At 35.8% G+C, this 27898-nt stretch overlaps 1 protein-coding gene across 5 annotated transcripts in view; it reads left to right on the forward strand.

The window, feature by feature from the left end:
* Positions 1 to 27898, forward strand: part of cert (ceramide transfer protein) — a 210991-nt gene that overhangs the window by 122585 nt on the left and 60508 nt on the right. For 4 of the 5 annotated variants that reach the window (XM_081747262.1, XM_081747264.1, XM_081747263.1 and 1 more), the window contains 2 exons: positions 4336 to 4410; positions 5114 to 5391. In XM_081747262.1, coding sequence (XP_081603388.1) covers positions 4336 to 4410; positions 5114 to 5391 — 353 coding nt within the window. Of the gene's footprint in view, positions 1 to 4335; positions 4411 to 5113; positions 5392 to 17661; positions 17876 to 27898 lie in introns of those variants that run through there. The other variant, XM_081747266.1, reaches the window with a different exon arrangement.

The raw sequence follows: 27898 nt of genomic DNA on the forward strand, positions 1-27898 counted from the left end.
TGTGGCTGTAAGCCTTGGTAATATCATTCCAAAGTTTATGTATGGCACGTTGTAGATATGCAGGGTGTTAATGAACTGTACTGACAAACGGTAAGAGATGATCCCTCACATCAAAATAAGAGAAAAAGTTCATATGGACATAAGGGGAACGGTGCATAGTTTCATAGTTGGGGCTGTCCAAAATCGTGGAAAAGCTAAATTTCAACACACGCTATTTCGAATTCGAGAAACCATGGATTGCCGTTCAATATCAGCGTAAAGGAAATCGTATATACGCAAACCAAAAATAATTTCATCAGTGTTTGGTGGGTCTCCCGAGAATTATCTATACTGAATAATTCCCAGGCATGCTTTCAACATAATACCCAAATATTTTTGTATTTTAAGGTGGGTCCAAAGGAGGAAAAAGATAAGCCTTCAACAGTAAACACGGAATGCTTCTGTGGGAAGTTAGAAGAGTTAGGGATTGCCAGCATCACGGTCCCATGTGTTCGGAATAACGCGTGCTGCAATATTTTGTTTCACGCTTATACGTGAAATATGCCGTGACAAAACATATTACAGCACGCGTTATACCGAGCACGAGAAACTTCGGAGCTAGTGGTTCCTAACATTTCCGACTTTCTGTCCAAGCATTCCATGTCCATTGTTGTTAAAATCAGATCATACCTAAAAGTTATAATAAGCATGTCGGGGACACGGTGGCTCAGAGGCAGAGAGCTTACTTCTGGTGCGTGGCGTCCCTGGTTCGATCCACGGCCAAATAAGTTTGTGGTGGACAACATCGTGTCTGGGTTTTCTCGGGGCATGCCCGTTTCCTCCCTCATTCTCATTCCACTGATTCTTTCATCATTCACGTGCTTTAATCATCCATCTCCCTAAGTATAAAGGGCATGTTCATGTCAGTAAACAAAGATCTCATTTTCACATTCTTTTCAATAGACGAAGCTTGGCTGAACAAGTCTCTTCTTGTCTTTGGTACTACGATAGCACAGGTTCTGTTACAGTAAACCGCCTCTTAGTGACTTGTCCACTCTCCTCTTTATCGTCCATTTCAGTCTCATCATCATCATTATTCTTGCGCCAAAGGAATAATTTTATAGTCATTCAAAATTTGAAAGCTTGAGTCATTGTCACTTTTCAACCCATCTTGAGTATCTTCCCTCGCATTCAACAGAACCAGGCATTTGGGTGAATCAGTCTACAGCAGTGTTTCTCAACCTGGAGGTCGCGACTCCTAGAGGGGTTGCGAAGATAAGCGGAAGAGATTTAAATCTAATAGATCTACCAGAAAATATTTTTAGACGCTATTTTTAATTTTGTACTGATAACAGTATGTAAAAATTATGCCTAAGAACAAAAAAAGTCTACTAAACATTTTTAACAGGTACAGAATTATTTAAAAATCAATGTAAATGAGAGGTACGATATGAAACTAATGGCAACTGCATATTGAAAAACCAGAAAAATATGCACCAAAACCTGCATATTGAAGTACAATTAAAATTGAAAGCTAATAAGATACCTCAGTGTGGTGTGATTTCACTAGTGCTGCAATATCCAGTTCAATCTTCGTGACGTAGGTATATTAAGTCATTTAAAGTACTCAACTTTTTAACAACTGTCCAAGTTTTTTTAACCAAAATTAGAAATCACTTTATTTTTTATCATATGGCCCAAAATTAAGGGGTTATGAAGTTTTAAAATTTTCAAACGGCCTCCATTTTGAAACAGTATGACGGATCGGACTCTATATTTGTAATATGAATGAACTGAGCAAATTTGGTTGTAATCCATTCGCTTTTAGGGAAGTTACTCTATCCACTATATTCAAGAAATGGATTCTGTTGTTATAGACATAGATGGATATCGTGAGAACTCCGCAATAAGTGTATTAAAAATCTCATACAAGGTTATTACCGACTAGAAATTATAAGGGAGTCGCTGACAAGAGGATATAATAATATGGGGTTGTGATAGAAATTAGGTTGAGAACTACTGGTCTGTACTTTCATTTACGCCTTCTGTATCTGTTTTACTCTCAACAATTTACAGTCTATTAAAAATAAATGAAACTACTTAAAAACACATCTAAATCCTGTTTGCAATTGAAGAAATTGCTTAAATTAGTTCGAAATTGAATCAGTTTGTGTGCGGATGAACATACAGGATAATTATAAATTATTCAACACCTTTGTTACCTTTTTGTTATTATTGCAATATTAGAATGGGGCCTGTAGGGGGCGTGGCGACCATTTAAAGATCAGAACAAGGCTCGCTCCGAAACACCAATAAACGTGGATAAAATAAGAAGCCTTGACGTAATTGTTTTGAGACGTGGTATATATAGGTTTGAAAGGTAGCTGAATACGAATCTGACACCAAATGTTTACAAATCAAAATGGGGGATCCAACATGGCGAACACAAATTACAAAGAAACATGCTATGAATCTGAAATCAGGTATATGGAGATATTCGACGTGGCTGTGTATGAATCAGATGCTAAAAATGTAAAATTCAAGATGGCGGACAAAATGTAAAATACTGCTATGGAACTGAAAGCAGGTAGATAGAGGTTTCGTGGTCGCTGAATACGAATTCAGTGTTAAACGTACAAAATGCAATATGACGGATCGAATGTGGCGGACGCAAAATGCAAAAAAAGATATGTGCAGAACGGACATACGTTATTCTTACACATGTAGTAGAAAAATACGTATAGTGCATTGGGGGGCAAGTAGATGATGTTTTACAATAAACAGGGAACGTGTTTTGCTATACAATCATGCCAACATTGAGGCATAGAATGCAGGGCAGGTTTTGTAGTTCATATGAAAGTTTTATGATATGAACAGATTGCAATCATAGGCAATAATTATTTTACTACCAACTCTCTCCCCCGCCGCCACAGAGATATGCAGGGATCGGCATGTGTTATATATCGTTGAAAAGCTGCACCGACTACTCTTCACAAATGTAATATCTCGCCTGAATGGCGTCTCTAGGGTATGTTGCAATTATTTTTATATAGCATCTGAAGATTCGAACAATGACAGTGAAAAGTAAGCGTTTAAAATATCGTTATGCTTCCATAACTGTCTTTCCGGTTTCAAATTATGTCGTGTACACTTGTGAGCAATATGTATGATAAATGTCCACTTTCCGTAGGGATGGTACTGATACCGAGAGTAATTTCGATCTTGTGTGCTTCTTCAAATCAAGAGGAGATCGAGACGGAGCCCAGGCTCGTTTCGATACTCATACGTCCATTCTGTACTTTTGCACCTTTTGTCTACCATATTAGATGCGTCATATTGCATTTTGCACTTTTAACATTGAATTCGTATACCGCGAACACGAAAACCTCTACCTACCTGCTTTCAGTTCCAGTAGTGTTTTATGTTTTGTCCGCCATATTGAATTTTACACTTCTAGCATCCGATTCATACACAGCGACGTCGAATATCTCCATACAGGGGCGGATCCAAGGGGTGGCGACCGGGGCGATCGCCCCCCCAGAAGAGGAAACTTTCTGATTTTATATATATAAATAAAACCCATCCCAAAGTTTGGAGCCCTTAAAAGTAGCAGTATGACAACCCATCGCCCTCCCCAGAAGTCGGTCCTGGATCCGCCCCTGTCTCCATATACCTGATTTCAGATTCATAGCATGTTTCTTTGTAATTTGTGTCCGCCATGTTGGATCCGCCATTTTGATTTGTAAACATTTGATGTCAGATTCGTATTGATGTACCTTTCAAACCTATATATATACCACGTCTCAAAACAATTACGTCATAGCTTCTTATTTTATCCACGTTTTCTGGTCTTTCGGAGCGAGCCTTGTTCTGATCTTTAAATGGCCGCCACGCTCCCTACAGGCCCCATTCAAGCGAGATATTTCACTTGTGAAGTATACTCGGTGTGACCTTTCCAAGATAACACATGCAGATCCCCGCGTACCACTTCATGTATTTCCCTAATTAGTGTTGATACTGTTAATAGAAGTCTCAATATTTAAGAGCAATTACAGATTGGCTAAAAATGTTTCTCAAGCTTCATTAGTTTCAGAAAACAGTCTCCATAATTATTTTGGGAACTTACAGAAAAAATACACTTATTGGAAAGGATTTCTCCTTCATATCTCCCAGAATCACGACTCAAATTTGGTAGCTGATGGTAACTAATAGTACATCACAATTAATAGGTTTAAAATGTTAACTGATGATCTAATTTTCATTGACAGACCTCATGTGTTGAAGCTGATAATACATGTAGAATGCTAAATGGAGATTATTACAAATGTTTTAAACATGCGATGTTCTTCTTTGTAGGTGACGACGAAATGGAAATTGTAGAAGGGGACCATGCATTGGATCAGCTTGAGACAAAATCTCTTGCTGCCAAAAGTGAGTATTCATTTATTTTGTAGTGTATTCACTAGAGTTTCGTATAGTTTCATGAACACAGGACTGACGTTGCTCTTCCTGACTATTTCTCATATATGCGCAAACGGAGTTTTTTTTTTTTCTTTTCGAATTGCCTGGTTGGGAACAGGGGTCTATGTAGCATTAATCTGATTGTGTCTGCCTCTATCATATTTCTAGATATTTTGGTAATATATTTTTTCAATCTTTGTTTTAAATGTCTAGACGGAAAATACTTCGCGCTTTTATTACTTCATATAAATATTTTTTTTTCCACTACCCATAATACTTATTTCAAATGTAGGTTTTGTGATCCATCTCCGTGCTTGGATTTCTGTTTTCCATAATTAAAATACTCTACACGAAATGCTGTGTTTATCCTTCAACTTCATTCGAAGACCAGAAAACGAGTTTTGCCTGTTCGTTAGTGTTGCTTTAATCACTCTTGTTTACGTAAAGGATCCGCAACAAAATATGTTTTGGTAGTAACTTTTGCTTCAAAATGACTGATAGTTTACACATGCACGCACATTTGGTGTGTCTCAGGACATGACAAGCAAAAGAGTATTAGTCAAAAGGCGTATTGATAAATTGTGTGTTTGATTAGATAGAACTTTAGTTATCGACCCTACATTTTCTCGAAATATATGTTTGAAGTAAATTATTGTATTCCTCTTTGCACTAGGAGAACCACATTCGTCCATCACAAAGGAGCTGTTACTTCAACATGGCATGCATGCGGTGGATTTTAAAGGAGAAGCAATCACTTTTAAGGCAACCACAGCTGGAATTCTGGCGACGTTATCGCATTGCCTAGAATTAATGTCCCAAAGAGAAGAGAGCTGGAGGCGACGCTTGGAGAAAGAGACTGACCGTCGAAGAAAGATAGAAGACCTCTATCGGCAAGCGAGGGAAGAATCTCAGAAACCGAGCGTAGTCGTTCATGGGGGACCAGATTTTGAGGTAAGTACATAAATTTGCTATTTATTGTTATTGATTAGGGGTAGAAGTTCATCTTTACACTCTCCTCCCCTCGTGTTTTTGTCTTAACCGCGATCAACATGAAAGAATATGAATTAAACTATGGGCTTTTGAGTATCATGGAAATGTTTCACGTACCGACCGCAGGTTTTCTGAGGCGTTATTTGGACAGGGAATTTAGAGTTGTGTATAGGTTACTAGACTTATCTCTGAAGTAAAATATTTTATTTTAGATAATAATAGAAATAGTCTGATGTATTGGTCGTTACTTTTCATCAGTTAATGCTAATATGTTGATTGATTTAGAAAAGGATTTAGACCGCGTGAGCTGAGAATTGTTGAGAGTTCTAAAGAAAATTGGGTTGGAATGGAAAGATCGATGACTCACAAGAAACTTATATATGAACTAACAAGTAAGTGTTACAATAGGGGAAGAAATGACAGAGGAGAGTGCAGTTAAAGAGTTTGATAGTAATGTTCTCTCTGGCCGACGTTATCTAGAAGAGAGAGTTAAAGAAGCCTACATAATACAGACGGTACTTCGGTAGGAGGTAGTATGATTATGTATACCATGTGCAGATTATATGGCGCTTGTTGCGGAATATGAAAAGAAAATCAATAAGATGTAACGGATTGAAGAATATGGAATGAAAATAAATGGTAGGAATACCTGTCATGGTGATTGGAACGAAGCGGTCGGTGTCAAATATAGAAATAGAGGAGGGGGGAAAAAACTAGATGACTAGTTTTCGATGCCTGGATAGCAGTATTAATTATATGAAGTACGAACGTGAAATAAAAGCTAGGTTAGGAATGGCGAAAGAAGCATTTAAGAGAAAGTAAGTTACATTTTATGGGTCCTTGAATAAAGAGTTGAGAAAAACTCATAAAATGCTTCGTGTGGAGTATTGTACTGTATGGGTCAGAAACATGGACGTTACGCAAAAATGATGAAAAACGAGTGGAAGCTTTCGAAATGTGGATGTGGAGAAGAATGGAAAGAATTAGCTGGGTCGAGCGGAAAACAAATGAGAGGATGTTAGAAATGGTGTGGGGGGGGGGGAGAAAAGAAGAATTTTAGTTGTAATTGAAAAGAGAGAAAATAATTGGTTAGGACGGACATTGGCTGAGAGACGTGGTAATTTGTGGCAGAAAAAAGAGGAAGGGGGCGAAGGAGGCTACAGTTGATGGACGGTATTAAAACAGAAAAGTCGTATGCGAAGACGAAGAGGTTAGCTGAAGACCGTGGGGTATGGAATTTTCAGTTGCGGCAGGTGATCTGCCAGTAATGGCAGAATGCCTATGATAATGATAATAATGAATATTTCAGTTCATTAAATTTTCCAGAAAAGTTACAAATAAATTTCTTTATGCCTGCAATTCGTGTGTGATTAAAATAACAATTTCTACACTTGAAGCAATTGACCAAAGACAGACATCTCTGAAGTGACGTTCCAATTTTATCGTGATCAGGGGATTTTTTTAACAATATAAATCTTGGTTGTAAATGTTTCATTTTACTGTATTACATATTTTTAGTCTTTGGTAAGAAAAGTGAATTATCTCTGCCTCAAAATAGTGAACAGACCAAAATGGTGGTTGAAATTCCATTGTAAAAATAGATCTGTCTTATATAACCTGGATGCTGAATATGAAAATTATAATCAGTATAAACCTGTCATACATACGTTCGGAGATTTCATCTACTGACTATAATAGACATTGAGAGATTTTTTTCTCTTTTACTAAATGTTTTTTTTTTCAACCAGTAGTTTTTCATATTTGTGGACCAGTGAAAGGTGGTTTTATATCGTTATTTGCAGACGAAAAAAAAAAAAAAAGCATTAATATTTAAAAAAAAACTGTGTTGAACATTGTTTTAAAAATTGATAATATTTGAACTGTAAATTTATGTAGTGTATCGTTCTCTCAACACAGTATTCTTTTAACATATTGAGACTTTTCGCGCTCATTTTCAAATCTTTTAGATTCATGGATTTTGGTGGAAATATTGGTGTGACGTCAACGTTCGTATGGTTTCATTATTTATTGTTGGTTCTAGAGACAAATGACTTTATTCAAGTGAATGGCATGATTGACTTATCAGCAAAGAATATATTTTTTTCTATCACTTATTCAACTTAGTCAGACATTTCAACAATTCTTCGTTGCATAACATTGTCCAGCATAGGTATTTACTTCAGTTTTTCACGGGAGGAAGAGAAGGATGGGGCAAATTCTGTCTGTGAACTGCTTTTTTCCAGATGACTCCAGAATCAATCACATTACTTTTTTTTAATCCAGCAACAAAGAAATCATTCATATATATATATATATATATATATATATATATATATATATATATATATATATATATATAATAATGTGTGTGTGTGTGTGTATACATATGTGTATGTATGTATGTATGTAATTTTATTCATATTTCGTAAATAACATCAAAGGGGTAATTTACTCTTCAAGAGTTTTCAGACGATTTTTTTAAAGAACAGCACAAGTAGTTTTTTTTAAAGTAAATATTTCTTTAATAATGCTGTAGTGTTGCGTAAATCGCTTCCATAGAAGTATTCACAAGGCATAGTTTAGTCTTGTATAATGGGTTTTTACAATTCTCTCACTCTACTCATGTTGTTTTGATTATATTTTATAAACAAATATTTAATTAATAAGTCTGATATATGGCTTAAGTCATGTCTTATGAAAGTATTCATAAGGCATAGTTTACTTTTAGGGGTAAATTGTCTTCGGGCGAAGTTTTCCGAAAACTCTTCTTAGTTTTCTTTTATTTTAGAAGAAAATGTTTCATTAATAACTGCATAGTAATATCATTTAGTTTAAGGAATTAGAACAAGAAAGTTCAGTGTGGTGGCCCGTACCTTTTATTCTTATTTTAAGGGCCTTGCACAAGGCTTTCACACACTCAAGCTTTGAAATTACAACCGGTCATTGGTAAGAGGTCGCTGGTTCGATCCCAGTTTGTTAGTTCGATGTAGACAGCCTTGTGTTCGTAAGTTTTCTGGAGATCCTGCTTTTTCTTGCTACATTCTTATTCCACCAGTTATTTCATAATTATTCATTTTCAATAATCAGTCGCAGTCTTTAGCGTATAAGGCGTAATTGTGGGACGTAAAGCTAGAAATTCAATTTCTTCTTTTTACATCTACTTTGCATAATATATGTATTCGCAAAGTTTACAGGGTGTATTTCATTATCTCGCTGGTATGTGAACTATTGCCTCTTCCGTATTCACTCATTGGTTCTGTCCGTAATCTTTAACTTGCTCTTTTTATCCTTCTTGATGTTGAAAAGAGACAATACACAGTGTTATCTCACATAATCAAGTCTTAGATGTAAAATCTTCGTGCACTATTTCTCCGTAACGAGAAATAATGTTATAACTCTGTTTTTCCTGCGTCATAACTACCAGTTTATTTCCTGCTTGCTTGGTTGTGTTATTCAATAAACTTAACATCCTTATTTCTTTTCTAGTCACTTTTTTAAAATTTCTTTTTAGAAAAAATAAATGGAGCATAAGGAGTTCTGACACGTTTATCCAAAACTTAATATTAGTTGTTTTCAAGTTCATATATCTATAGTGGCCAGTAATTTGATAATGTAGTCCTAACCTTTTGTAATATTCCAGTTTCTCATCTGTACTTTAGACAGGAGCTATTTCTTGTCGTAATGTGCTCCATTGCAGTTGCTGTGACGTTTAAACCATATACTTCATTCGCAAAAACTCGAATTTGTGATGTAAAACATCGTGTTCATGGATTTTCTCCGCGTTTTTCATTTTCGTCCCAGATGGCAGAACTTTGTCTTTCTGCGATGAGCTTTTGTAAGTCAAAAATTTTCTGCAGGAACTCTGCAGAAGAACGACTTGTGATTGTTAAAAATATGCTTTACAAGACGTAAAAAACAGTTCAAACTATATTTATGCTAGTCGTCCGTACATTTAAGACGTCTACACATAGAAAGCATGTTTTTATACTTTTCTGTTGGCTATATTTTTTTCTGGCAATTTTTCTGCACAGGCGCGGCAAATTTTCTGCGATCACATCGCAGATCGCGGTATGTTCTGCTATGGGGGTTTCGCCCCTCGTTTCCCAGAAGACGTTGCGAATCTTAAAACATTTCTTTAAATACAGTATATAAGGACAGTTATCACAGACATCAAAAACAGGACAATGACTCATCTTGTATCGAATGATTTTTGCGGAACTGAGCATGGGTTTCTTCTTCAATCAATTCATCATGAAGTTCCACTTACTCCATTGCCGCGCAATTTGTTCTTTAAGTATATTCTCTTTTCTTATCTTCTATAACGTCCGATATTATTTTTTTAAATTACCAAATTCCTTAGACTGTGGATATTCGATAATGCGTTTCTGATTTCTTTACCCCTCGCAGTGAACGCGACCTATGCGGCTACTTGGTAATTTTACTTTCTCCAGTTATAAATCACACTGTGAGCCAGTCAGGGTTTCCATGCCTTACTGCTACACCCTTATTCTCATTCATGCGAATCACGAGAAATAACCCCCACATAGATTTTTCTGGGATTAGCTAATTTTTCGGAATTCCCTTGTATTTTTCTGTACACGCACACACTTTATAATAGAGTTCCAATACTGTTCAGAAAGCATCTTCCAAGCAGCTTTCTTGTTAAAATCCCCTTGCCTGGCAATACGTCTTTTTTTTCTTCCTTTAGTCTGTGGCTATTTGAGAATGCTTTTCGAAGCGTTATCCCACCGTAGCGAACGCGACCTAGGTGGCTCTTCGGTAATTTTACTTTCGCCAGAGTTATAAATCATACTGTGAGCCAGTCAGGGTTTCCAGGTCTTTCTGCCAGGTCCAGGTCTATAATAGCAGAGTTCTAAGACTCTGCTCAAAGCATCTTCCAAGAAGCTGTTTCTTCTAAAATCCCCTTGTCTGGCAACACGTCTTTTCTTTTTTCCTTCCGTAAGACATCTTTTAAACAGCAGGCGGTCTGCTGTTCCGAAACGCATGAGCTGACGTTTTCTCCGCGTTTTTATTGCTTTCGTGTTTGCAGCGCACTGTGATTAGCCATTTATATTTAAATACATGGGCAGCGTACTCCAAGCGTACGCATGAGCAATAAAAACTCTTTGTGAACGCTTCAGATAGCCGCATACTTAGATATCTTTTATTAATTCCGAAACGGCAGGCAGCCTATTGTTCCGAAACGCAACAAATACACTCGAGTCGACTTATTCTGTGCGTTTTTATTGTTTTCGCATTTGCAGCGCATTGTTGTGAGCCATCTACATTTAAATACATGGTCAGCGTATTCCAAACGTGCGCGAGAGCCATAACAACGCGTTGCGAACGCATTGAAAAGCCGTTCACTTAGACCTCATGTAGGCTTTCTCAGAATTCACTTTATTCATTTTTTTCTGGTTTCTTCCGAGCTTTTCCTCTGTCTCTCTTCTGTCCTCCCATAAAGTTTACTATTTCCTCTGCCGTCCAAGGTATTTCTTTTGGTTTATGTATACGTGCATTTGTTGTTACTACTAAACTTTACTTTTCCACACTTTTATTCGATGTTTCTTTATGATTATTCATGATGGCTTCTTATCACTTCATTTAACCAACTATGAACGAAGACAACTATTTAACCAACAAAGCATTAGCAGACGAGCATCGAATCAAATTTGAACAGTTTCAATATTATTTAATTTCTATTCTCAATGTTATCAATTTGAATAGACCAATATTAGAATAATGTCTAAATAGCCTTCTTTCGATGTATTTATTTAAGTTTCTGATAAAGTAACTACTACGGAAAGACACTTCGAAAAGACACGTCTACTTCGGAAAGACACGTGAAGGTCTACTGTTATTTAAATATTACTATTATTATTGTCAATTATTAAACTGTTTCATTCATAAAAAAAAAGTGGTATTTGTAATGTACGTGGCTTTTCATTTAAAATGAAGTAGTAAGTAGTTTTGTTGATTGCTACAAATTTAGGTAGTCACGTCTTCTAAGTGAGCAGTTTCCTTCAAACTTTCCAAGAGATAGCATTAGACATTGTGTTGAAGGTCGTTGGCAGTATCCTACTCTAACGTAACTTCCGTAATTTTCAAACGGTAACTTTTATCTTAAGGTCAAAACTTGGTTAGCAATCTTCTGTCTACAAACACGTGTTCTTTTAGTGGTTTGTCTGTTACAAGGGACACGACACGTGTGTTAATTTATAAAGGTACAAATATAAGGTAATTGTCAATAAGTACATACTCATTAATTCAGACATGAATTTATATAACATGAGTTGGATGTATAGCAATAGAAGTTACTGGCGCCGATTTCTGTATAACTTTGGGAGATCCCGTTCAGGTACGCTTGTTTTATTGTTAGGTATACATGCAAAGATCCAAGCATATAGTTTCCAAATATTTGAGTGTGGCCCAAGAAAACTTTAGGAAGTCCTGGACTCCTTCGGACCCCCACCCCCACGACTTCAGGATCGGCGCCTGCGAAGAAATCAGATCATTATAAAAACTAGTTCCTCTGTACAGACGGAATAGTAATATAGAGTTTCAAGATTTGAACTTCGAATATTTCCTTGTAATGTCATTGTTTTACATTTAAAGGGTTCTGGGGAAGAACACTAACTGCCATTTCTTAATTTTGCGGGGAAGTATTGATAGCTTTTGTCAGTATATTGTGGTACGGTGGTTCGTTGTAGAGCGCTCACTTCTAGTGCAACGGTTTCCTGGTTCAATCCCAGGTCATATGAGTTGTAATGGATCTCTGTTTTGTGGAGGAGGGAGTCCAGTTTCATTTCTACTTCCCATATTCCCATTCCACCAGTTCTTTCATAATCACTTTCATTGATCATCCGACTCGTCTAACCTAAAGTGCATATTCGTAGGACATAAAACTGGGAATTTCATTTCATTTGTCAGGTTACTCTTGTATGTGCATGTTCTTCAAATGTCGAAGGATCTGTCAGGTTCGCTTGTATCTCATTCCGAAAGTTGTACTACTTGTTAAACTTTAGCAATTCTACGCATTTTGGACAAGATACGAGAAATTGAGTAACTCCTTGAACTTTCATTTAATAAATCCATTACATTGGATCTATTAAATTTATTTCAGCATGTTTATGTACACATCATATACACAAAAAAAAAAAAAAAAAAAAAACAAGAAAGAAAACAATGAAAGAGCATGTATGTTTCAATGTAAACGATTCTTAAATACAGATTTGAGTTTTGTAGTAGTATAACTACCTCATTATTAGTAATTATACAGGTTGGTTCACAACAACACCGACAACATTTGGGAGATGATTCTTGACGCGAAGCTAAGACGAAAAGTATAGACCAACCTGGGCGCACAAATGCTTCCTTTCGGAGTTAGAGGCTGCCGAAAACATAAATAAAGTTTAAAGGTCTATAGTTCCAAAACTAGGGGGCTTACCGTAGTCGGGTCAAGACTTTACTTAAGAACTAATATGTCCACTATCCAAAAATACTTTTTTCAGAATCCTAACTTACTCACGCGACAATTTTTATAGAGGCAGTTTGGCTACGGGCATTTGAAGTACTCACGAACTACCTCTATAAAAATTGTGGAAATACCGCAGGATTCTGAAACATGGATATTGGTCTATACTTTTTGTTGGTCTATACTTTTCTTCTTATTTTGATGTCATGAATCACTTCCCAAGCGTTGTCGTTTTGAAATACCCTGTATAACGATAACGTATTAAAATACCTCATACCCATACTTTTTCATAATATCATTTAAAAAAAATACTCAGATCCTGTCTTTTATATCGTCAGATCCTAATGCATGGAGATCAATGTATGTATTTTGCTACATTTAGCAGTATACTGCATTTTAAACATAAAAAGGAGATGGAAATTCTATTTCATCTATTTAATATGTATCTGCCCTAGGGGCGCACCCTCGGGGAGTCAACGGGTCCGCACCCTCTCTCCAAATTTCATAACTCGATACGTTCGCTTTCTTAATAAAATATATTTGCTTTAGCAGAGGAATTATTGATGTAGCCTAAGATTTTATACTCTTTATTTGTACTTTTTTCTTTTCTTATAAAAACTAATTATTTGAGAATATAGGTGACAGTTAAATTTATTCATCGTTTTTTTTCGGGTGTAGGAGAGCAACAATTCAATCCATGTGGATGTGGTGTCTTGTAGTATTGGACCTCCGCAAAAAATCGACCCCTCCAACAAAAATATCGGTGCGCACCTGACTTGCCTTCGATTGTTTCTGGAATAATCGAGCCTAGTTTGATTAAAATTCAAAAAGAAAAAATATTGAATAACCCGAAGAAAGTCATATCTCTTGAAATATGCGGCGTAACACCAAAATTACATATTAGCAAACTAATTATTTCTCCCAACCAGTCAACTAATAATTAAAAAAAAAAGTTTTAAAAGAAAGTATAACAATGTACTACTATTGCCAAAGAAACACAGTCAAAGCAACTAGAAGAAAGACAAAACCATCAGCAAACATAGGTGCTATAATTGGAAGATGTTTAAAACAATTAAAAAACCCAAAATCCTCACAACTTAGTTTGAAGGCTAATTATAATGAGGTACTTTTTAAAATACTCTTTCTAATGTACTAAATTCTAAATATGTCGTCTGTAGTATTAGCATGTAGTGTTAAAAAAAAATTTCGAAAGTTCGGAGTAAAGGTGCTAGCATTGCTTTGGATATTCAGCATTTTCATATTGTCCTTCTAATTAAGTTGCATGTTTCAGATGTAAACGGCTCTGAAACGTGTAGGAAACAAACACATGCAGGTACGAAATAGATCAGGAAAGAGTCTCTAAAACCACATGCAGGAACGAAATGTCAAGGAAGTTTCTCTCTCTCTTCTTTGAAACAACGAACGCGAACGACCGATGAAATGTGATGTAAGGAGTAGTGTGAATGTGCACCAGAATTAGCATAGCATGTAGACATGGCTGTGAGAAACCAGCAAAGTTTACGCTAGGTGTTATAATTCAGCATTGGGACTGTGTTAGGAATCAGCAGCGCACCATCAATGTTGTATTTTGGTGTGATGGGAATAACGATGAGACGAATCTTGGAAACGAAAATGTGTGTAGGCAGTAGTAAGTTAACACAAAAACAAAAATATTACGGTTGTGTTGTACGCGAATTTTCGTAGATATGTATGTAATGTTGATACTCATGCGTGGTACTGTTGCTGTTTATCTTACATGTGTAGACCACCCCTATTACATTCTACTCTGCTATGCATTTTTGTTCCCATTATGCGATATATACAACCCACTGCGCAGTACTGTCTCGCTGGCTGTCTATACGAACGGAGTTTGCATCTTTTTGCGTGTTCTCCCATCTTCGTGCGCTGAGATGAATCTGCGTCTCTTTCGCATATGAGCAACATATGCACGCAAAGAAAAAATACTTATTTTCTGTTTTCGTTTCTTCTTTCTCCTTGCCACCCTCTTCGTTGATTTCCGTAACACATTGCGACAATGTTGTACACGTGATTGGTCCATTTCCGGATGTTCTGCTTTCTTCGCGTGAGTGGGTTCTACTTCATTGCTTTGCATCGACTGTGGGTAGTATTTCGTACATTTTACCTTTTCCGATATCTCCCAAGTGAGCTTTGTGGTGGACAAACACAGTGTGCGTGGGTTTCTCGGGGTTCTCCCGTTTCCTCCCACTTTCTTCATTCTACCATTTCATTCATTACTTATCACCACCGTCTCCTTTAGTCTAACCGGCATAACCGTGGGACGTAAAACTCAAATATTTCATTTCATTTTTCCCGATATCTCTTCTCGTCCTCGCCATATTCCACATAATCTCATTTTGACCCCATTTTTATCCCCCTATTTGACCCTTTCAATGCGTTTGTTGGCCGATATATATATATATATATATATATATATATAAAAAGTGTTGCTTTTTCGATATTCTCTGTGCAATCTCATCACAATCGGCGTGTTACACCGAGGTACCCTGCCTTGTAAGAAAAGCGGCAGTCAGGGAAAAATCATGATTTGGTCAGGAAAAATTATCAGGGAAAGTTTGGGAATTTAATTATATAAGTTCCCTAGACACCGTGGTATGACATATTCCGGATGCCTCACGGGCACTGTGTTGGGATCTCTCTCATCTACCATAATTGTGTTTTCTAACTTTTGAGTGTACGTAAGTACGTTGCTCAGTGCAATGGGAATTAAATTTTCCTATATCGTTATACTCTATCCTTTGTATCTGCCGTTGTATAAGACTATCGGAAACCAAAAATTGATTGTAAACCTTGTATGAAAGGTAAGCTGGTTATTTCATATCAATTCAGCAACTCAAAGTAAATATGTGAAACAGTTGCAATAGTTTGTTTTCTGCGAATAAGTAGCTATTCCTTTATATTTTTTAACTGGTCCTAAGTTTACGATTCTTGAGAATTTATTATAGACTTCGTTCTAAGAAATTAATTTTTCACCGCTCTGAAATCAGTCTTTCTGAAACTAGAATAGTTCGTTAGTGATAAAGGTATGTGCATTTTAAGCGAAAAAGAAAGTTCAGCTCACTAAAACATTGTAGCATCTTAAAAATCTTAAGATTGCTTATCAGAACTAGCCTAATAAATAATACATGACAATGGAGATAGCTTATGATGTTTAATCTGTTTTAAATGGGAATTGCGTATGCTTGTTGTTTAAAAAGCTTTAGTCGGTCCAGCTTTCAAAACTCAGTGGATAGTTTTCTGAAGCGAAAGCATAATGGATTTCAAATCAAATCCGGAAGAGAGATTAATACCCAACACAAATTTACTTGCGTATGTATATCTGTTAAAACTTCACATAGTTAATGTATATCGATTACGAGTCATGGGAAATCTCATAAAAAGAGAATAACGAAGTATTGTTTTAGGTCATGAATTATTGAAAATCGAAATGTCTATTCATTAGTATTCAGAAAACACCATAGAAGCGTGTACAGTGTTTCCTGTTTGCTTCAGTTTGTCGTAATGAAAAGTTCTGAAATGTATGAACAAGTCCTAAGGAGTAAACCTCATGATGTTGAAGATAGAACTCGTGAGGGTCCCTTGTCTGGTTTAATCTGGACCTCTGGTCAAAGTACTCCGTGCAGATTAGTATTCTGTTTTAATATTTCCACCATATTCTGTGTACGCATGCGTTAGAATCGTGCGTGTGGGTGTCTTCTTTATAGCTTACAAACAACTCTGTAAAGGTAAGAAGCGTGCTTACTGGTCTCAGGGGAAGGGGACGTCACTTGAATAAAATCGCCTCTATTACATGAACGATAAAAAGTTTGTGTTAAAAGTTATCACTCACAAAGTATAAAAGTAAAATATTTGAACTCGTAAGAACTAGGCTTGGAACATCGACCCGGATCTGCTGCTTTTTTTCTTCAGTTTCAACATCCTCCACAAGAGACCAAAATATCAGTCATGATGAAAACAGCGTATAAAAAAAAAAAAAAAAAAAAAAAAAAAAAAAAAAAAAAAAATCGAGCAACAGTCTATCATAAAAATAGTTCATCATCACAGAAAAATAAGATTTTGTCACTAATATGTTGTCTAACAGAGATTAAAATTATTCGGACAGTCAGTCAGTCACAGTCACCTGTAATTACAATTGAAGTTTGTTCCTGGCTCCATCTCATAGTGGTCTAATACATGATCGGCTACCAATTGCGTCTGACAGCCTCCAGTTTCACAGGCATACTTCCGATGAGGTGGCGAAAGTTTGGGGGAATGACAATTTATTCACTGAGAGTTAAAAATGAGGGCAGGCCTCCTAGACGCCCCGGTTTAGTCAGGACAGTCTCGTATTGACATAATCTGCCCCCCCCCCTAAAATTGCTCTATTGTAAATGTACCAATTTTTCTTTTTAAAAAAAATCATTCGTTTTTTTGTTTGTTTGTTTGTTTGTTGAAAGTAACGTAGTGGAATGAGTTAGTCATCCTAGTCTTTGGACCCGTGAGCCGTACATACCGATTTCCCGTACTTACGGAATTAGTACATGATTTCATAGAAGAAATGTAAATTAATAGAACGCGTGTTGTTGAGAATTCATAATTATCAATCTTGACATTTTTCATCATAGGTCATTGTTATCTTTGTATTTTCGTTCCAAAATAGGATGTAGTAAATGTCGACTACATGTTTGACCTTTGTAGCAGTATGATTGGTACAGATGGGCATCGCGGATGTCTGACATGTTTAAAATACACACATTTAGAAACAAGATTCTTTGAAAGAAACAACTTCTATATCGAGATCTTATTACTTCAATATTCGATAAAATGTATTAGTGTAACATTGCTGTTTAGAAGGAAGTACAAAAAGACTTAACGATTAAGAATTTGTTGTTGAATCTGTGTGAAGATAATAAGAACTTCATTAAAAATAGAGGAATGCGTGTTTTCAATAAGGTTAGTATATATATTCTATACATTCTGTAGTGCTATTCAGTAAATGACAAGAAAATTAATATTCTATGTCCATTAATGTTTTTATTAATATTCAAAGAAAATGTGTATCTGTCGCGCTTTTAAGAGATTCGTACTGGTAAAGTCGTTTGATAAAGGAATGTGTAACATATTTGAATTGATCTGTTGCACTCCAGTCGTATTTTCACTGCGCTGTATACGGTTGTCAACAGAAAAAAGCCCATCTATCCCTCTCACAATTCGCGTATGTTAGTTGACGGCTATAGTTTTAGCCTTCCTGGTGACTGATTCGTTTTGTCGTCTTCTGCTTGTTCAAAGGTTGCCATACTCTTACCCGTCTAATGAATGACTTGCTAAAACCTCCGTATTCTATACATCATTGGCTATAAAGAAGGCATAATTTTATTTGGTTAAAATGCCAGTGAAAGATTGACTATATCTCAGAATTGTCATTAATATCACTTATGACAGTTTTCCCGTCTTATTCTCAGTTCAGACCACTATATTTTGAATAGTAACTGACTACTTCAGTTGAACTTGTTTTATTACGTGCTTTTGTCTTCAGTGTAATTCAAAGGAAACTCACTTGCAGTTAATCTAACGAGATTTTTTTTTTTTTTTTTTGTTTGTTTGTTTTGGTTTTTGTTTTTGTGACGATTTAGCAAGGTAATGCCCAATCGAGAAGTAGAAAAGTTCAATTTCCGCCATTTTAGAGTTGCAGGGAGTCTGAGGTCACATTAAGCGCAACGAATAGCAATATCAACTTTCTTGATTTGGGGGGGGGGGAGCGGTCAGGATATCGAAGTAATTGTATCTAGCATTTCCCTTGAACTCTGGTCGTTTGTGATATTGTTGGACTAGTGGACACAGCTGTTTACAGAAAAAAAAAAAATAATACAAGTCGACCGAAAATAACTACTAGTCAATAAATACATAAAAATGCATCTCATCATTTGTATGGTAGAGCGTTTACTCCGGTCCCTGGTTCGATCCCAGCTCAAGCCGTGTGGACTTCGTGGTGGACAAACATCGTGCTCGTGGGTTTTCTCGGGGTTCTCCCGTTTTCTCCCACTTTCTTCATTCCACCATTTCATTCATTTCTCGTAGTCTCCTTTAACCTAACCGGCATAGCCGTGGGACGTGAAACTCAGATATTTCATTTCTCATCATTTGTAACGAAAGCAGATGTTTGAACCATCTTTTTTTATTTATTTTATTTGAGTATATAAATCAATAGTATTAGTCTAGGATTTAAAACAAAAACTTTCGAAGAGACACAGAACAGGGAAAATTAACAAGTATGATACACGGTTTATTTGAGTGTACAGATCAACAAAAAATAATATATATACAAAACAGGAATAGGTAACAGGTTTGATAGATACGATAAAAAGATGGGCTAAGGAAACTGCCCAATAAATATCAACTTACGAAACAATTGAGAAAGGAACATAGATAGATCTCCTCAATCTTCGTATATCCTCCAAAGATTAAAACAAACACATTGGAAAAATATATTCCAAAAACCGCAAAAAATGTAGAACTTCATTAACAGTCTTCAGAAATTATTATAAGATGATGATAGGCCTATATACCGATGACTAAGATAGATAGGGTTGAAAAGCGGTTTAAAAATGACAATACCAGCATATCCGGTCTTTCAAGTGATTTTTAAAAGGCAACACAAGATTGAAAGTACAGAAATCACGAATGAATCCAAATCACACTTTGGAAAGTACACTTATGCATTACTCCATTCTGGTGAGAAGGGTCCCTTGTTCAAACCGAGGCTATGCGAGTTTGTGGAGGACATCATAGTGTCCATGATCTTGTTTTCTCCCACATTTTCATTCCACCAATTATTAATTCCACTAATTATCCGTGTACGTACGAAGCATCTCTCGTTTAACACAGATAAAAGTAATTGAAAGAAGCATAGCGAGCTTCTACCATTCGCTTCAACCGGCATTTGTGTGCATTTGTCGGCATATTCCATGATAACTCGTAAAATTTATAAGATTTGAATGAAACTTAGCATGTACTTTTCTCCAGTTTTCGAAAATAATAGTGTTGCTTGGTGTTGAAATCAGAAGGGATAAAAGGAAGCAATATCCAACTCGACAGCAACAAACAAGCAACTTTACGTATAAGATTCTTTCATATACTTCTTGTAATGGATACTCATACGTAGTTTGAAAAGAAAGGGAAGAAAAAAAAAACACAAAAGTAAATCAATACAGTTTTCTTATGTCTAAAAGAGAATAAACGCGAAACAATAGACAACCCTTCTTATCACAATCTCAAAATCGAGGGTTTCGCGTACGTGAAGTATCACGCAACTGAGATATGATATAGATGGCTATGGGGGCAACGCCTTCTACGTTCTAGGAGACTAAATAAATTGAGCTGGTCTGTTTTCCAAGTAAGTTTATTTTATATACACTCCACTCAGCAAGATCAAAATTTTATTCATAAAATAAAACTTGTTCCTTAATGTTCATATCTATATATGCAGGTTAAACTATTTATTTTGAAATGCTCTTTGAACTTTTAAACTAACGTACAAAAAAACGCTTTAGCTTTGAGTCACACAAATAGCAACAAAGAACATTGTTTGATATACCAGCATATTAAGTGTTGCCAACTCACTATAAAGAGTTTTTCAGATACCACTACATCATACTATTACAAATTTCAAATCTTAAACGGAAACCAAAGATGCAACAGTATGACAAAATTCCATAAATAAAACGTCCCAATATTGTAGACTTCTACAACAGTAAACACAAGTGAGACAACAGGGATAGTGCACATCCAAAGTACTGTTTCAAAGGCTTTATTTCGAAAAAGTGCTGAAATAAACATCACATCTAATTACATAAATGATTCTCAATGAACGTAAAGATCATGATGCCGTTTATAGCAATTCGACATCTCAGAACATTCCGGAGATAAGAAAAACATACATAGAGATTGCTATGGTGCTTAAAATGACGCACTTTGTGGGGAATTCTAAAAATGATTGTTGCTTTCTAATGTTTCTTTGACATAATAGTTGTTGTGGTTGCAAGAAATTCGCGCAATTATACATGATTTTAAGCAGTGTTTAAACTAACAGTGTTTGTATCTTCGGAACAGCTTGAGATACCAAATTGCTGTAAATGGCGTTATGAAATCTACGTCTATTAAAAATTATACATGTAACTGCATGTGGTACATATTTAAGCACTTTCTCGAAAGAAAAACTTTTCAAGAAAGTTTTTTTTTATCTCTAGTAATTTTGGTTCTATTTATTAAAAATATCTTATATGATCATATCTGACAAAAGGTATTGTGGATTGGCATTGTCAATTGTCACATTTGCGGTATTTCTGTTGTACAGACCTCCAAAATGTAGATGTTTGTGATACTATGTCGTCCGTAGTTTGTGATATTGAACAATAAGTGTTTTGTTGTATGATTTAGTTTAATACGTAGATTTGAAATTTGTAATAACACGTAGTGCTCTTTAAAAAAAAAAAAAGTAAAACTCCTAATTTCGTTAGGTTAGCAAACGCTGGTATTTCAGATTGTCAATGTTCCCCTGCTGATATTTGCGTGATACAAAATTTGAATATTATCTTATCAATATAAAAGTTACAAGTGCATTTCAAGTTAAATGCTCCTCCACCGCCCATACATATACGAAGATTCGAAAAGTCTTTCTTTCTTGTTCTTCTCCGAGGGTTTAATAAATTTTAATACAAAATAAAGATACACGAGCGATGCGGTAGACTTTTCTTAAAACGACCCCAATGTAACTTCAAATTTTTTCCGCCGCAGGTTCAGTTGCCAAAGATGGCCGAAGTGCTCAAGACGTCCACGCTATATAAAGCAGCGAAGTATTATGAGTCATTCTGTTTCAGTGCAACCAATCATGAAAAGTTCATGATCAGATTTTCATTTTTTTTCCTTTTTTGTACACTCCACATCAAAAAATTGCGACAGCTTACGCCGTGCAGCTAGGCTACCCAATATACACCTTATCCCATAATCGTGTCTTGTAGAGACTTCCTCCCTCTCCTCCTTTCTTCTCTCCCATAATAAAATTAGCTAACGACATGAACGCAATTTAATTTCAAACTACACATGTATTAGTATTGATAAAATGAAATAACAAAACCGAGACGAAACAAGATTCATAAGTTGATTTTAGGGAGAAACTGAAACACACATAATGAAAAATTGAAACCAATGGATGTCTATTACACAGAGGTTCAGAAATGAGGCAGAAAGAGAGAGAGAGAGAGAGAGGCGAGAGAAGAAGAGAAAGAAAAGGCAGAACCGATAAAAATGTGGAATTTTAAACGTGGTAAAAAAAAGAATCTAACATTATAAAGCTCAGTTACCAGAAATCCAACAGTAATATAGAAATAACATTTGTTTTTATATATTTCTTTTCAGGACAGTTCGAATATATATAGAGGATGCTTGAAACATTCATTAAGTCACTTTCAAAAAGGATAGCATACTCAATTTCCAGTAGAACTGTAGATCTCTCAGACACATCTAAGATAATGCCAAAAGTTTAACACATGCTTTGTTCTCGCGTGGTTCGGCTGTAAATTCGCTAGTGTTCATTGGACGTACTGATGCAAACTACATTCTAATAAACCCAGTAGGTAGCGTAGGTCATATCTTCCATTCCAGACTACTAATGCAAAGTGAACAAAAAAAAGAAAGAAAAGAAAAAAGAAGAAAGAAAGAAAAAATTGAATGAGTGCTATTTTACTGGTAAATTTTTATCAGAAATATGCTATATTAAAAGTCAAAACCGTATCATAATGAAAAGTTACAAATGTTCAAATGGAAAATTGGATGTTCCTTATAGATGTAGCAGACCTTGTATGTTTCAAATTTCAACGTGAATAAATCACATTGAATTATAAGATGGAAAGAAATTTGTGTCGAACTAGTATAAATAAAATTCTGTTTTCAAATAACCAAAGAGGTTGCCATTTTCTAATCTTTTCCGAAGATTTACCTGTACCGAACATCCAGCATCACTTTCATCTCTTGCGAATATAACGTTGTAATTTCCACAGAGAGAATGAACACGCTAGAGCTTAAACGGATCATAGTCTCAATCGGATGATGTTGGTTAGCTTATGGGTTACCACTGGGTTGAGGATTCAAACCGGTAGTGACCCGGTAATTCGACTGAGACTCGGTAACCCAGATGATAAAAAATATATTTTGCTTATACCCTTGCGTTTAAACAGTATTTCTTTCAGAGATGATCAGGACTGTAGATGTTATGTCCAGAGCACGAAAAACTCCACGCTGAAGTTGCCAGTTATTTACATTCTCCAGACCAGGTTTGTCGGTCTCTTGCTCCGTTTCAACTTTGGAACACGCACACGCACATGAAGTGCGTGTGTACGTGAGAGAGAAGGGGGAGAAGTGAAAGATGCAACGATAGGATAGGGAAACGTCAAGAAAGAGGGGGGAAGAGAGAGAGATACGAATATAAATATGAAACATAACATTATAGCGTATGATGAACGCACACACTGTTTATTCGAATTCTCGCCAGTGATACTTTGTAAGTTCTCTAACACAAGATTAATCTCTGCAGCCATTACTTTATGCGAAAAAGTTATACTACCTGGTAGGGAATCGAACGCAGGTTTTCCGATTGGAAGTCTTTACTTTACCACTACACCACCGATTGCATTACCCAAACTTTCTTCAACAAATGCTGTAATATTTCTTTCCGAGAACTATAACACGAAAATTGTTTACTGGAGATCAATGAAGTGTTTCGAATATCCTGGTAAATCCCTTGCCCTTTCCCAACCAACATTCGTAAATTGTCTCTATCATGATAAAGGTGTTTGCTTCCACATTCTTAAGCATTGCACGTATAATATGAGAAATCGATTCTTCACTATCACTTCGTAAAAAAATGCAAGTTTGGCATGAACAGGATTTGAACCTATGCTGGAAAGCTTTAGTAATCGTAACTCCATTACGTTACCGCTACACTATCATGCCACCTGAAACTAGAAGTCAAATATTACTTACTTTAGCCTTGATCTTTGGAACGATCAAGCTTCTTCCTGTAAGTTTATTTGCAGCTAAGTGCACAACGAAATTCATTTATTCGACGACCTAGAGAGAAATTAGTGCCCACTAATAAAGGAAACAACATACAATTCAGGAAAAATTACAGAAATAAAAAAATATGAATTAATTTCGTTCTGCAAATTCTAAAGCACTAGCGAATTTACAACCGAACCACGCGAGAACAAAGCATGTGTTAAACTTTTGGCATTATCTTAGATGTGTCTGAGAGATCTACAGTTCTACTGGAAATTGAGTATGCTATCCTTTTTGAAAGTGACTTAATGAATGTTTCAAGCATCCTCTATATATATTCGAACTGTCCTGAAAAGAAATATATAAAAACAAATGTTATTTCTATATTACTGTTGTATTTCTGGTAACAACATGAAAACAAATGATTAAAACTTGTTTTAAACAATTGATTTTGTTTAAAACAAATTTTATGTTTTAAACACGTGTATTTTTAAAGACTTGTTTTAAACCTGTTTTTTTTATTTTATTTAACAATCACCAGATTCAGCTCAGAGGCCATTTTATATTGGGTATCTAACAACAATGGAAAGGATTTGGGAAGGTATCGGCCAGGGCCTGTTTACTAGGTACACTCCGCATCAAAAAAATTGCGACAGCTAACGCTGTGCAGTTAGGCCACCCAATATACACCTTATCCCATAATCGTGTCAGGTAAAGATACCCCCCCTCCTCCTTTCTTCTCTCCTATACTAAAATTAGCTAACAACATGAGCGCAATTCGTATTTCATACTACACATGTATTAGTTTCGATAAAATGAAATTTAAACGAGACGAAACAAGATTCATAAATTGATGTAGGGAGAAACTGAAACACACAATGAAAAATTGAATCCAATGGATGTCTATTACACAGAGATTCAGAAATGAGGCAGAGAGAGAGAGAGAGAGAGAGAGAGAGAGAGAGGAGAGAAGAAGAAAAAGAAAAGACTGTGACAAAGAAACAGATAAAACTGTGGAATTCAAACGTAGTAAGAAAAGAACCTAACATTATAAAGTTCCGTTCCCAGAAATCCAACAGTAATATAGAAATAACGTTTGTTTTTACATATTTTTTTCAGAACTATTCGAATATATAGAGGATGCTTCAAACATTCATTATGTCACTTTCATAATGGATGGCATACTCAATTTCAAGTAGAACTGAAGATCTCCGAGACATCTAGGATAATGTCAAAAGTTTAAAACATATGCTTTGTTTCCGCGTTGTACGATTGCAAATTCGGTAGTGTTCATTCGACGTACTTATCCAAAATACATTCTAATATACCCAGTAGATAGCTTTGTTTATATCCTCAATTTCAGACTACTAATGCAAATAGAACAAGAGCAAAAATTTCTATCAGAAATTACTGGTAAATTTCTATCAGAAATACCCTACATTAAAAGTCCAAAGTGTATCGTAATGAAAAGTTACAAATGTTGGAAAGGAAAAGTTTATGTTCCTCATAGATGTAGCATGTTTCAAATTTCAACGTGAAAAAAAAAAACATTGAATTATAGGATGGGACCAAATTTTCTGTCGAACTAATATAAATAAAATTTTGTTTTCAAATACCCAAAGAGGTTACCATTTTCTAGTCTTTTCCGAAGATTTTTCTGTTCCGAACATCCAGGATTGATTTAATCTTTTCCGGATAATAACGTAATTTGCACAGAAAATGAACACGTTAAGAGCTCAAACGGATCATCGTGTCAGTCGAATGATGTTGGTTAGGCTATAGACTACCACTGGGTCGAGGATTCAAATCTGTAGACCCGGTAATTCGACTGAGACTCGGTCGAATAAAAAAGAGGATAAAAAAGAGATTTTACTTATTCCCTTGCGTTTAAACAGTATTTTTGTCAGAGATGTTATCCCCAGAGCAGGAAGAACAGGAGGCCGAGGTTCCCAGTTAATTAGGTTCTCCAGACCAGGTATATCGGGCCCTTGTTCCGTTTTAACTTTGGAACATGAAGTGCGTGTATGTAAGAGAGGGGGAGAATTGAAAATGCAAAGACAGGATAGGGAAACGTGAAGAAAGAGAGAAAGGAGGACGGATATGAATATGAAACATACTTATCATTACAGTGTATGATATAGAATGCACACACTGTTTATTGGAACTATCGCCAGTGATGCCTTGTAAGTTCTCCATCAGAAGATAAATCTCTGCAGCCATTATTTTATGCGAAAGAATCATACTACCTGATGGGGAATCGAACCATGATTTTCCATTTGGAAGTCTGGCACGTTACCACTACACCGCCGATTGTTTTAGCCAATCTTTGTTTAACAAATGGTGTAGTGTTTATTTCTAAGAACGATAACAGGAAAAGTGTATACTGCAGATCAATGATGTCTTTGGAATGTCCTGGTAATTCCCTTGCCCTTTCCCAACCAGCATTCGTAATTCGTCTCTATCATGATGCAGGTGTTTGCTTCCACATTCTTATGTATTTCTTGTCCAGTATAAGTCGATTCTTCAGAATCACTTTGTAAAAAATTAACTTTAGCGTGAACAGGATTTCAACCTACGTTCGATAGCTATATTATTCATAAGGTCATTACGTTACCCCTACACTATCATGCCATCTGAACTTACAAGCCAAATATTGCTTACTTTAGACCTGATATTTGGAACGAACCGGCTTCTTCCTGTAACGTTAAGTGCTAAACGAAATTGACTTATTCGACGGCCTAGAGAGAAATTAGTGTCCACTGATAAAGGAAAAACATACAATCGAGGAAAAGATAGAGAAATAAAACATATTTTGCAATAATTTCGCCATGCAAGTTCAAAAGTACGCAAATAATAATAATATAATACTATAATATTGAAACGTTTGGTGACTCCTAATCCCTTGAACCACCCGACCGATCTCGATTAAATTTTCAACATTGATGAAGTTCGGGCCTAAGATGGTATTTATCTATTGACGATATAACATACGGTTGATGGGAGGGAAGGGTTAAAATGAATAAATTAAACTTGATAACCCGTGAAACAAAGGGTCAATCACGATCAAATTTTTAACATAGGTTCGGGCCTGAGATGATTTTTATCGTTTCACTTTCACGGGAGAACTTGGTAAGGGGAATGAGAGGGGGAGATATATAAAACTAAATAAAACTTAATGACTCTTGGACCAGCGAACCAGTCTCGATCACATTTTCAACCTAGATGAAGTTCGAATCTGAGATGGTTTCTGTCGTCACTTTGACGGTGTAACTTAAGAGATGGGGAGGGGGAGCGACATTTAAAAAAGAACGAAAAATTACCAGTGTAAATGGCGAATCTATAATTTTTGGAGTCGCTGAGATTTAACAATGACACATATGATGCAGTTTAAGTCAAAGTTCAGCCCCTTAACTTGGAGGAGGGGAAGACACAAAAATGATCGAAATAACCAATATCAGTGTCGAATTCATAGTTTCCCGGCTCGCTGAGATCAACAATGACACTGCAGATGCCGTGCCCCACAACATAGGATGGGGACAGGTTATATAAAACACATCGAAAATGACCGATATCAAAGAGCACTTCAGTAATCCTAAACAGTGACTGAGTAACAGAACATATTACTATTTTTTCTCAATTTAACCAAACGAAGCGGGTAATTGATGTTAATAATAATAATAATAATAATAATAATAATAATAATAATAATAATAATAGACTACTGTACTGTGAATGTGAACATTTATTAATATTTATTATTATTCACGTACTTTTGAACTTGCACGACGAAATTACTGCAAAATATGTTTTATTTCTGTAATTTTTCCTGGATTGTATGTTGTTCCTTTATTAGTGGGCACTAAATACTCTCTAGGCCGTCGAATAAGTCAATTTCGTTGTGTTCTTTGGTTCGTTCCAAAGATC

Source organism: Thermobia domestica, chromosome 2 (assembly GCF_964235325.1).
Source record: "Thermobia domestica chromosome 2, izTheDome1.hap1.1, whole genome shotgun sequence".
Lineage (NCBI taxonomy): Eukaryota > Metazoa > Arthropoda > Insecta > Zygentoma > Lepismatidae > Thermobia > Thermobia domestica.